The sequence below is a fragment of the Andrographis paniculata genome, unplaced genomic scaffold (assembly GCF_009805555.1).
Source record: "Andrographis paniculata isolate CXL003 unplaced genomic scaffold, ASM980555v1 Contig18END, whole genome shotgun sequence".
NCBI lineage: Eukaryota > Viridiplantae > Streptophyta > Magnoliopsida > Lamiales > Acanthaceae > Andrographis > Andrographis paniculata.
The window spans coordinates 1,652,215-1,664,559 of NW_026137468.1; the positions used below are offsets into that span (position 1 = coordinate 1,652,215).

Consider the following 12,345-nt stretch of genomic DNA (forward strand, 5'->3'; position numbering starts at 1 on the left):
TATATGTCCTATTAATGCTATTAGTTCCGTCAATTTAATCACATTAATTTTTTAAAGTTTAATTAGACTAATTGGTTATTTTAATATTAATTTAAAATTATTTTTTATTATACGATAATTATTTTTACTAATACATTCTTAATTATTTACTAATTATAACCTCATAAATTCTTATATCTACAGTAAACGGGACACAATAGCAGGGATGAAAGAAATAATAAATAATACTGTTGTAGTCGTTATGTTCTGTTCTATTTCATGTCATTTTTTTAAAAATATTATATACTTTAATTATATTTTAAATTTTTTAAATTATAATTTTTAAATTTTTTAAATTTTTGTATTTATGGTAACTAAGACATCATATTCTGGAAATAATACATATTTCAATGGGTAGTGTGAAAATTAGGTCAAAAACACAAATAATGCAATTTATAGTAAAACGGTTGATATAAACATGTGTGTTCTTTTAGTATTTTTTATATTATCTATCCAATTATCTATATTTTACAAAAAAATATATATATTTTTCAAACTATTTTACAAGAAAAAGCAGACTTTAGATCAAATTTAAATTTTAAATACTCCTATATAATATTTTAATAATATATAAAATTTATTTGATTTATTTGAAATAACATATTAATTTAAATTATATTTTAATCAAATATTCTATGATAATAAATAATTTTATTTTCAATTTAAATTCACCACAAAACGGTGAAATACACCGTAATAATCACACCAAATCTCTTTGACGAGACAGCAAACCTTATTACCATTAATGGGCTCACATTTTTTCAACCCAACAAATAAAATGCCCACCTAACCTTCCCAATTATAACCACAAAGATTCATACGTAAAATTGCTCATAACTCTTACGTGATTTCGAGATTCAGCGTAAAAATTTTTTGTACTTTAAAAATTGTATGGCATCTCTTTATGTTTTTGAAAACGTTGCATTAAACCACAATAGAGTTTTATGTAGTATTTTTTAAAGTATAAAGTAGCGCTATACGATTTTTAAAGTAAATGAGGATTTACGCTAAGCTTCGAAACCATAAGAGAATTATGGGCAATTTTGCATATATATATATACTTTTTCCGTCGACTTCTAAGGGTCATATTTATTTTTTGTATAATTGTATTTAATATTAAAAATATCTTTATATTTGTTTAATTATATGTATAAATATCTTCTATTAGTATTATAATTGCAATTTTTTTTATACTTTAATATAATAATTAATATTAAAAAATCAACAAGTAAAAAGTAAATGAGACCCTTAAACCTAACAATAGAATATTTTTTTATAACGTAATAATCTGTAGTCGCTATCCAAAAAATTTGAATATATATATAGAAATAGATACGTTGAATATGTATGTATATGCCACAGTATTCGAGATCACATGTTATTGTGCTGGAAAAATGGGCCTACTGTTTTATCCCCTTTTATATCCAAACAAAAAAAAAAAAAAATCGTGCATTTTCCAAAATATCTGAACAATTGCTGTGGCTTTTATTTTTTCTGTTTTTTTCAGAGTCCTTTTTTATGGTAAAACAATTTTCTTCGTCCTAAATTATTGTTTTATAGAAAGTGAATTTGGCCATAAAAAAATTGGTGGGTAAAAAACATTGAACTGAAAAATACATAAATGTAAAATAAAAATAAAAATGGATTCTTTTGGACATAACTTGAATAGCCATTTTGGATAAGGCAAATTTTGCTGACCCCACCATTCCTCTCTTCTTCTTTTCTTCTGCCTTTTTAAACGTTGGCTGGCTTGAGTTCATTCCAAGCATCTGCAATATTTTTCACGACCCTCTTTTTCAAATTTCAAGAAACCGAATACCAGACAAAGAGAAAAAAGTTAAAGGTTTCTCCTACAAGTTCTTTGCAAGGATTGAAGCGTCTTGGTTGGATTGAAGGCAACAGAGATTAGGGTTTCTTGATTTTGGGGCTTTGGTCGATTTCTTTGGTGTTTTAGGGCTCTGATTTTGTGTATGTGTTGTTTGGGGGATAAATCTTGAAAAAGATGTCGTGTTTGAAGGTCGATTTCTCAGTTTCTGGTTCGAGTAATATTCTGGTCAAGAACCAAGACAGAGGGTCTTCTAGGGTTTTGTCAGCTCTTCGATTTAGGGATTCGAATTTAAACGAGGTTTGGGGGAAATCCTTGAAATTAGACAATGTTTATGGTCAGAGAGGTGTGGTCGATTCGGGCATCATCAAACGCCCAAAATTGGACGCTGTTTACGTGAGTATTGTTCTTTAAATTTTTTTTCTTCAATTCTGTTTTCCCCCAAATTCTAGGGTTTCTGATTTTGGTGAATTATCTATTACACAGGCGCAGGCATCAGTTTCCTTTGGGAAAGCCCTGAAATGGTGGGAGAAATCCCTGCAGCCAAACATGGTGGAAATCGGCTCAGCGCAGGATCTCGTAGATCATCTAATCAACGGTGGCGATCGTCTCGTTGTGATCGATTTTTATTCCCCTGGCTGCGGTGGCTGCAAAGCTTTGCATCCTAAGGTTGTCTTTTCTATTACAGCACATTCTTTAGACAATGCATATATATAGATGCTTTGTTGTGTTTCGAAAAGTCGAATTCTTTAGATACATATGTATCGAATTATCGATGTTATCCGGTTTTTAACAGATTTGCCAAATCGCGGAATCGAATCTGAATGTTGTGTTCTTGATGGTTAACTACGAGCAGCACAAGGAAATGTGCTATGCCCTCCATGTTCATGTCTTGCCATTCTTCCGATTCTACCGAGGCGCCGACGGGAAAGTTTGTAGCTTCAGCTGCACCAATGCCACGGTAAGAAATTAATCGAAAATTATTACATTCAATTCAACGACGTCTTTGTTGGTTGACTATATAATAATTAATGATACATGCTCGTGAGACGGGGTATTGGTTGATTACATAATAGTATATAAATAAATACTCCCTTCATCCGCATAATAAGTTTACATATACTTTTTGGCGTCATAATACTTAATATTAAAAATATCTTATATTAGTATTATAACACATTAATAGAAGTATTTTTTTTATTTTTCCTTCATTTGTACTATATTTTGATATAATAATTAATATTTAAATATCAAAATGCAAAAAGCAAATGTAAATTTTACAAATGGACGAAGGAAATAATATTTATATTTTAAATTCAAATTTTTAAGTGAGATGATCATTTAATACATATTTATACAGAAAAGCTTTAATAGCTACATTGTATTGTACTGATAGATCAAGAAGTTCCGGGATGCGTTAGCGAAGCACGGCACGGACCGGTGCAGTCTTGGCCCGGCGAAGGGTTTATCGGAGGCGGAGATGTCGTCACTGGCCGCGATCGGGCAGATTTCGCTGGAATTAGCGCCGACAACGGCGGTGGAAGAAGAAGGTAGTGAGTGTAACAAAATGGGAGTGAAAGAAGAAGACAAAGCTGCTGCCATAGCTATGGCATCTTAAGTGTGTTTGTTAGTACAAAATATACACATATACATACATGATATATTTGTATGTATTTGTATTCTTGGTGCCATTCAGGGCTAATGGGTTTTTAAGATATAAGCCCTGTGGTGCCTAGCTGCTGCTGTTGTGTGTAAAACTTGTGATAATGAATCCCCTGTGAAATGGACATTTGTTGATTCGGGGATTTTGATGATCATATCCACCACAAGAAACAAAAACCCTTATTTTTTATTTTTTTTTTGCTATTTCTTTAGCTTTTCATTTTTATAAAATTTATTTATAATAAACTTATTTAATAAATACTATTTATGTCCGGCTCTAAAAATCACACTTATTTTTTATGTATTGATTTTTAAATATTACTCCCTCCGTTTCAAAAGTATAGTTTTATTGGATTGGACACGAGATTTAAGGAATATCGATATTATATTGGTAGCCGGTAAAAAGTAAGAATAAATGACTTTTTTGTCCTTGTGAGTATATTAGTGTATTGTGTAAGTATATTAGTGTAGCGGCAACTGTGTAATAATAATAAAAAAAAATAGGGATAGTTTTATGGTGATATAGTTTTTTATAGAAATGTGACTATTATTTTGGGACGGTAAAAAATGGTAAACAAAATTATTGTATAGGGACGGAGTGAGTAATTATTATATTAAAATGTAATACAAATTAAGAAAAAATTACAAAAATACTTCTATTAATATTTTATAATACCAATAGGACATTCAAAAACATTGTACAAATATAAAAATATTTTTAATGTTAAATATAATGACCTAAAAGGTAATATGACCCCGGCGGACAGAGAGTATAAATTCATTTAATTAATTTTCTAATTTTTTTATAAGATCTATTCAAAAGTTCTTTATTTTTATCTTTCTCTTAGATAAACAATATTTTATCTGTCCTTTAATAAACTATATATTTTTTTATTTTGGTATGTCCATAACAAACTATATATTTCAATTTTTTTATCAATTGTACTATCTAATTAATATTACAAATATCCTTACAATTTATAATATATTGCACAAATATCATTACATTTACATCACACAATACTGATAAAATTATTTTAATCATTTTTATTTTATTTTTACTATATATCAATATAATACTATTATACATAAAACTACGTGCAAAAAAGTGAATACATATTTGCTTATGGAACATGGAGAGTATCTTTATCTATTTAAAGTTATCATTTTTTATAAAATTAGTTTTATTGAAAAATAATATTAAAAGTATTTAAAATACTAACAACAATATTTATAATAAAAATAACGAAATAATATTATCACTTATTATTAATAACTGAGTAATCTATCCAACCTAAATACTCTATTTTTAATTAAAAGATAATTTTACTTAAAATATTGTATTTTTAATTAAAGGGTCATCTGACTCTTGTAACAGATATCCATTTTAGTCTATCACATAACAAAATATTCATTTTCGTTTTTAGTAATTGTATTATCTACCTAACATTATAAATACCCTTACAACTTACAATATATTACATAAATGTCATTACCTTTATATCACACGTACTAATAAAGTTATTTTAGTCATTTCTCCTTTATTCTTACTACATCTTAATATAATACTAATATTTCTAAAATTATGTACAAAAAAATAAATGAATATCTAATTATGAGGCGGATGAAGTATTTTTTATTTTTTTATCTTTTGGGGTTTTGAATTTTAATTTCATTGTAGATGATGAGTGGAATCAGACGTGGCCATGTGTTAGAATTAAGACAAGACAAGAGTTGAGATTTGGCCTAATTAAGAGCAGAAAGAACCAATTCATTATTAATCTAAGGAACAGCCAAAAGATGGATCTGTCGGTATTACAAATTCGACCCACCCACTCTAGCTGACCTTTCTTTATTACTATTTCCCAATTTAAATATATATTTTTTATCTCATAAAATATTATATTATATATTATTTTAATAAAAAATTCAAATTAAAATTTTCCGAACTACATAAAAGAAAGATAAAGTAAATGATAGCATTAGAAAAATAAATTGATAAGTTAAATAAGAAATAAATAAATTGAATATAAAAGTGTAATTAATTATAAATTGAAAAGTTTCTTCACTTAGTATTTTTGGATAAATTAAATTTTAAATCAGATATAATAAATTGCATTGATAATATAAAAAATTATTTTGCATTGAATAATTAATTTTTTTTGTAAGTAAATACTTCCTTCGTCGGGCTATTATGTCCGGATTAATGTAAATACAAAAATTTAGAATAAATATAATTAATAAATAATTATGAATATATTAGTAAAATTAATAATCTTATAATATAAATAATTATATATTAAATTAAAAAAAATTATAAATAAAAAAATTTTAAAATAAAATTAAAGTGCAATCATTTGTCAAAAAAAAAAAAAACAAAAACAAAAACAACAATATGAACATAATAAATGAGACAAAGAGAATAATATATTATCTAAATTGTGTTAATACAAATATATATTATATTTTTATAATATTTATAAAAAAATCATACCACCATCAAATATTGAGTGAATAAACCCGAAGTTGTATTTCCTATAAATGAAAATAAATAAATAATTCTAAAATTGGAAAGTTCATTTCATATAAACGAAAATGCATATCATTTTGTGGACAGACAAAAAAGTTAAATACATAAAGATTGTATTGTTTTACTAGTATTTTAGAATATGTTATGTTTTTAATATTACTTATTAAAAATTATAAAAACATTTTGAAAAATTAAGAAATTGTCTTTTTGAATAATTTTTGTTACTTTAAAAATAATTTATAAAAATATAATATTTTATCGTGAATAATATAAAATTAAAATAACATACTCATACAATAGTTATGCACTAAGTTTTTTTTAATATTACATCTTTTAACATTCACTTATAATAATATAAACTATTTTCACCGCCATAAAAAATATATTCATACTTTTGAACATATATTTTAATGTAAATCCATAATAAATGTTACTTTTGTCCCTCATGGTGTCACTAATAGTTTAATGTAAATCCATATTTTATTTTTTTTAAATATATTACATTTATTTTAAAATTATTAATATTATTAATTATATAAAAAATAATAAAGTAAAATTATAATCTATTATTATTAATTAAATAAATATTATTATCTTAAATGTTATATCCGTGTTGAAAAGGTTCAATTATTTTGATAGGAAATGTATTATGTTACAAAATATATGTATCAATAATATATTTATGTTGTAATATTATAAATTTTACATTTTTATATTACGTAATATATACATAAATAATAGTTGTACAGTGGCAATATTATATGTTTATAAAATATATGTACAAATAATCAATCTTTTAGCAGAATTTCTTTAATGAAAGAATTTTTCATAAATAATATTAAAAAATATAAATATACAAACTGTTGCAGCATTTCTTAATGAAATTTTTTTATAAATATTATTAAAAAATATAAATATACAAAAACATTAATATAATTCACACATAAAAATTAATAATTCAAACACAAAATATTATTTTTTATATGGCAATGTAATTCTTATACCAAGCAAATATATCTTTCCTATTACGAAATATATGTACAAATACAAATACTATACTTCCATCTATCATTCTACTTATATTGTGAAGTATACCTTTTTTCATTAGGTATAGAAATGTATTGCTACTACCTTAAAAAATAGTAATTTGATCAAATCTCGATATTTTTTAAAATATACACCTCATCCAATTACAATTAATAATATTATTTTCGTCTTTGGCATTTGCTTTTGTACATAAATTTTTAAATATTAATATTATATTAGATTTTAGTTAAAATAACAAAAATATTCTTATTAGTATAATATAAAATTAAAATAATAACATTGTATAATATATTGTAAATTAAAAAAATATTTATTATATTAAAAAATAAATAATATAATTACTAAATTAAAAAAATAATAATTTAAGATAAACAAAAATAAAAATAATAGTATCTTCATAATTTAGACAATTTACTAAAGCAAAATATATTTAACTTATTTCACTAAACAAACACTCTTTTAACTTTTTAAAATTTTTATTTTTAAATTACTTTTAATTGAGTTTACTGCCTTTTATCTTTAAATATTGTATGACATTTATGCAAAATTTATACAAGAAGAATTTGATTCTAACCCATTCTAACATCTTGTTGACAAGAACTGTATAAGTAATATACAAAGTGGAACGGCAAAGATCATATTCTTGCACTGAACTTGCATTACCCCCCAGACCAAAAAAACGCATATCAATTTATCAATATTGCAGGATCAGTATAGATTAATTTTGCCTCAGAGGTAGTGACAATCAGATATCATCATGTTGATTTCTGATAATACGTGCAAAGGTTAAAACATCATTGGCAAACCAGACTTGCAAACATTTAGGGTAAATAATACTAGACCCTAACCAACTTGGTGAAAAACAAGTATCAAAGATATAATAAGCACACAAAAGAAAGCAAGAATGGATGCTTAATGGCCTCAGATGCGATGATTCATAGCCATAATCAAAGAATAATCTCACAGGCAAATCAATGTGCATCACTGGCTCTATTGTAACATAATCCACAATATAAGAAGATACATAAAGAGAAGCCGAAGTGGAAGAGAAAGAAAACACATTACAAAAAATATTGAAAATAGATATTCAAGAACAAATTTAAGAAAATAAAATTTGGCATCAGAGAGATTCCCATTATAGACTAAGTCATCTTTCTCCCAGAGGAGATCTGATGTCCCTGTCTGTTTATCATCATATACCAAATCCGATGATTCAGTCTTTTAAGGGCGTGTATAACACCACTTCTCTGAACTAACATCTTCAACAAAAATAAATACAAAAAATTAAAAATCAAAAGGCAAGCAGAAGCCTCAGATTAATATGCTTTTCCTTGTGAATCAATCACTCAAAGTATATTTAATACCATCACAGGCAACGACATTCTCCGAAAAATAGAAAACTAAATTTCTAAAAGTCTAATAACATCGATCAAAATAACAAAACAAATCAACGAAAAGAAATCACGGATATACGATTCTAGATAATCAATCGAAGAAAATTTCACCATAGAAACTGCGTCGAACCACAAAACACAATTATAACAACTAAATCCACGCCGAAAAACGCAAAGAGGATACCACCGCCATGGGAAGAGTAGATGAATTACCGACGGCGATCCACTCTGCCCCTCTAGAAGGGGTATATATATATACAGAGAAAATTATATCTAAATTCTGGAGCCTTCGCGGCTAGGGTTTAGCAACTGTCCCAGGAAGTTTGCCAAATACACCCCTATAAAATCAATCTATTCAGTTTTGCCCACAAAAATTTTATTTAATTAATAATATGAATAATTTTAAAATAAAATTAATATATATATTAAAAATTAAAATATATATTTAAAATTTTTAAAATTTATATAATAAAAATATATAAAATAAGACTATAATTTTATAAAAAATAAATTTTGTCTATAATGTAATTTAATAAAATATACGATTTATTTATTTATAATTACATCATAAAAATACAGAAAATAATATAGATAAAATATTTATTTTTTAAAAAAACCGATAAAATATTTTTAAAAAAATTGAATACGTACTATACATGAATTAATTAGATTTAAATGTATTTTGATTTACTCAATTTTACTAAAATTTTTAAATTTGCTAGCACAATGAATCCAACATATCCCTAAATTAATTTCGATCGAAGTTTATCGCATCAGCGCCTGCGGATTCTTATATTATACAAAGAAGTCGGCTGCGGATTCCCATATTTTAAAGAAAAACATATACGTACTAAAATTTTTACAACAGAAAATATCTTACAAAAATGCTTGGTACTGAAACATGGACAAGAATCTCGACTAGAATAACAACTCTAGATATAACTTACGAGTTTCAGGTCACCAGAAATCGCCGCAAGAGCAAACTCCATCCCGAAAATGATGATACCGAATTGGATCCCGGATGACGATTCTCCGGCTCTCCATTTTCGACAGCATCTTCGCGAAAACATGGCAGTCGCCGCAAATCCGAAGATTCTTCCGAATTCTAATCGTCTTCTCTTTCGACAAGCTCATCCACCCGAAAACCATCGCCAATTTCTCGCTGTGGTAAGCCAAAGAGCTCTCCATCTGCTCGCCCTCAAGATCTTGCAACACGAAATTCGTGTCCGGAACATACCCTTCCTCCTTCAATCTCAATAAAACTTGATTCAGCTCCCGATAAATCGCACCCGTTTGCGGATGCGATTTGTCGCCCAGCACGAAAGCGTGAACCTCCTTGTCGATTTCGATCCAACTGCATCCCGGCTCTTTCTTGATCCCACCATCCTTCATGGCCTTCCGCAAGTTCTCGACATCTTCCCATCTCCCCGCTTTGGCGTACATGTTCGACAGCAGAATGTGCGTTCCCGCATCGTGCGGATCCAAACTCAAAACCTTTTTCGCCGCGAATTCGGCGAGATCCATTTTTCGATGAACACGACAGGCTCCGAGTAAAGCCCTCCACGTCACGGCATCCGGCTCGCATTTCATTTCGCGGATTAGCTTCATCACATTATCGAATTTCCCGGCCCTCCCGAGGAGATCGATCACGCAGCCGTAATGCTCCCTTCCCGGATCGATTCCGTAAAGCTTCTTCATCGATTCGAAGTAATACATTCCTTCGTTCAAAAGCCCGGCATGGCTACACGCGAAGAGAACTCCCAACATTGTGATGTAATTTGGGTTCGGGCCCGAAACTTTCATTGCATTGAACAAGTCCAACGCTCTCTGGCTGTACCCGTTTTGCGCAAACCCGATGATCATCGTGCTCCAAGAGATGACATCCTTGACAACCATTCTACAGAAAATACGGTTAGCATCTTCCAAACTGCCACATTTACAATACATGTCGAGAAGAGCATTGTTAAGAACCAAATCCCGATCAAACTTTAGGACATTAACGTGGACTTGTCTCCCGAGCTCGAGCAGCGCTAGACTCGTGCAAGCCCGCAAAACGCTCGTCAGCGTCGACTGATCAGGCGAGAAACCGGACCTCTTCATTGCTATAAAAAGATTCATCGATTCATCGCCATCGCTGTTCTGCGCAAACCCGGCAATAATTGAGTTCCAAACCACGAGATCTGAAGTCACCATTTCGTTAAACACCGAAAGAGCTGCACCCAAATCACCGAATCGGGAATATGTATCAATTAACGCACTTCTGACAAAAACATCGAGTTCTAAACCAACCTTGATTATGAAGCTGTGAAGCTGTTTGAGATCGGAAAATCCCTGGCAGGCTCGTAGAACTGAAGAGAATGTATACATGTTCGGTCTGGCGCCATCTCTAAGCATCATTACCAGCATTCGCAATGCCTTTTGGTCGAAATCGGCGCTGGAGTACGCAGAAATCATAGTTGTCCAGGAGACGAAGTTCCTCTCAGGCATTCGATCAAACAAGGCTTGCGCCTCGTCCAGCAAATTGAACTTCACGTACATGTTCAACAGAGCATTGATGAGAAAAGTTTTCGGGTCGTAGCCATTAGAGAAGACATGGTTATGAACTCGCTTGCCTTGTTTTATGGCACGATGGGAAATACAGCATTTGATTAGCTCTCCATAAGTTATCGAATCAGCCCACAGCTTATGCTCCTCCATAGCATCTAAAGTTTTCATTGCCTTCTGAAGATTCCTCTGATAACAGAACATTGTGAATTCATTCACAATGTTTCGATGATGATCGCGAATTGAGGTAATTTGTGCGAAACTTCGACAAGCAGCTTTGCTTAATGGCGTCTGTAAGGTTATACAATTCCATTTGAATCTTGATATTGGTTTCATGGCTAACGATGGATCTGTTTCTCCAATCTGTAATTTGAGTTCAATTCAGTATTAAACATTTCAATTGAATGATATGCAAAAAAACCATAAACCAAGAAAATTCAAGCTTGTAAATCACCATATCCCCAATTTGATAACCTAATTCCAAAATAAAGCATAAACACCCCAATTTGATAACCTAATTAAAGCATTTCATTTATCTGGTACCTATTATGGTGTTTTACTATATTTCAGTCACTCAGAAAGTTCGAAATTACAGTTAGGGTTTCGAATCAAAGTGCTTTGAAACTCTGCAGAATTGCTTTCACCCAAAAACCTCGATTATGTAAGATAACGAAATTCAACCGAATTGAAGAGCTCAAAATACAAAGAAATCAGCAGCAGAAATCAGGAATAATATCAAATAAATAGAAAACAGACACAAGGAGAAGCGCGAGTCATTTGATTACCTAATTTGCAGTCAGCGTCAGTGGGCGAAGCGACAGTTTCGCAATTAAAAACTAAATTTCTGAAAGGGAAGGAACAGTCGGGCGCCTGAACAGACCAAGGTAGCTTTTCTAGACTGGAAGACAGAACCCGCCGTCGAAAAAAATCAGGGCGGCGGGCGGCGGCCGGAGAAGATCCGCAGGGGTTCGGGAAATTTGAAATGAAACATACAAGAAAGGTAACGGTTTATGTCCATAATGCCATGTAAAACCGGCAAATCCATTTATTCCGTTATAATCTAAGACTGCAATTGCTACACTAATTTTTTTTTAACTCATAACTCTATTTTTTACTTTAAAATTAATATTTTTTTTCAAATATTACATTTTATATATTATTTTAAACCATTTTTACATTTATAATTAATATTTAAAAAAAATTAAAAATAAATAAATTAATTAATTAATAATTAAAATACAATTTTTTTTAAAAATAAAAAATAAACACAACACCATGAAAATTGTGCTGCTACCGTGCAAAGC

At 29.4% G+C, this 12,345-nt stretch overlaps 2 protein-coding genes and 3 non-coding genes across 6 annotated transcripts; 1 reads left to right on the forward strand and 4 right to left on the reverse strand.

Moving 5' to 3' along the window:
* Positions 1-1,789: 1,789 nt before the first annotated feature.
* Positions 1,790-3,718, forward strand: LOC127265988 (thioredoxin-like 1-1, chloroplastic). The gene is made up of 4 exons (XM_051296054.1): positions 1,790-2,260; positions 2,351-2,533; positions 2,661-2,825; positions 3,261-3,718. The coding sequence occupies exons 1-4, from the start codon at positions 2,042-2,044 to the stop codon at positions 3,480-3,482; spliced, it is 789 nt and encodes a 262-aa protein (XP_051152011.1). The 5' UTR covers positions 1,790-2,041; the 3' UTR covers positions 3,483-3,718.
* A 4,110-nt stretch (positions 3,719-7,828) lies between these two features.
* Positions 7,829-7,906, reverse strand: LOC127241613 (small nucleolar RNA snoR122). Its single transcript, XR_007836580.1, has one exon. It is a non-coding gene; the product is annotated as a small nucleolar RNA snoR122 (small nucleolar RNA).
* Positions 7,907-8,217: 311 nt separating this feature from the next.
* LOC127241607 (small nucleolar RNA R44/J54/Z268 family) lies at positions 8,218-8,306 on the reverse strand. The gene has a single exon (XR_007836579.1). It is a non-coding gene; the product is annotated as a small nucleolar RNA R44/J54/Z268 family (small nucleolar RNA).
* A 100-nt stretch (positions 8,307-8,406) lies between these two features.
* Positions 8,407-8,482, reverse strand: LOC127241602 (small nucleolar RNA Z267). The gene has a single exon (XR_007836575.1). It is a non-coding gene; the product is annotated as a small nucleolar RNA Z267 (small nucleolar RNA).
* Positions 8,483-9,250: 768 nt separating this feature from the next.
* LOC127241491 (pentatricopeptide repeat-containing protein At2g03880, mitochondrial) lies at positions 9,251-12,050 on the reverse strand. 2 transcript variants are annotated; one of them, XM_051260584.1, is made up of 3 exons: positions 11,827-12,050; positions 10,787-11,404; positions 9,251-10,636 (listed from the first exon to the last, which is right to left on the reverse strand). In XM_051260584.1, exons 2-3 carry the CDS (start codon positions 11,375-11,377, stop codon positions 9,455-9,457), a joined length of 1,773 nt encoding a protein of 590 aa, XP_051116541.1. In that variant the 5' UTR covers positions 11,378-11,404; positions 11,827-12,050; the 3' UTR covers positions 9,251-9,454. The 2 variants fall into 2 exon arrangements, with proteins under 2 accessions (XP_051116541.1, XP_051116531.1); XM_051260574.1 differs by having other exon boundaries at positions 9,251-11,404.
* Between the last annotated feature and the right edge of the window lie 295 nt (positions 12,051-12,345).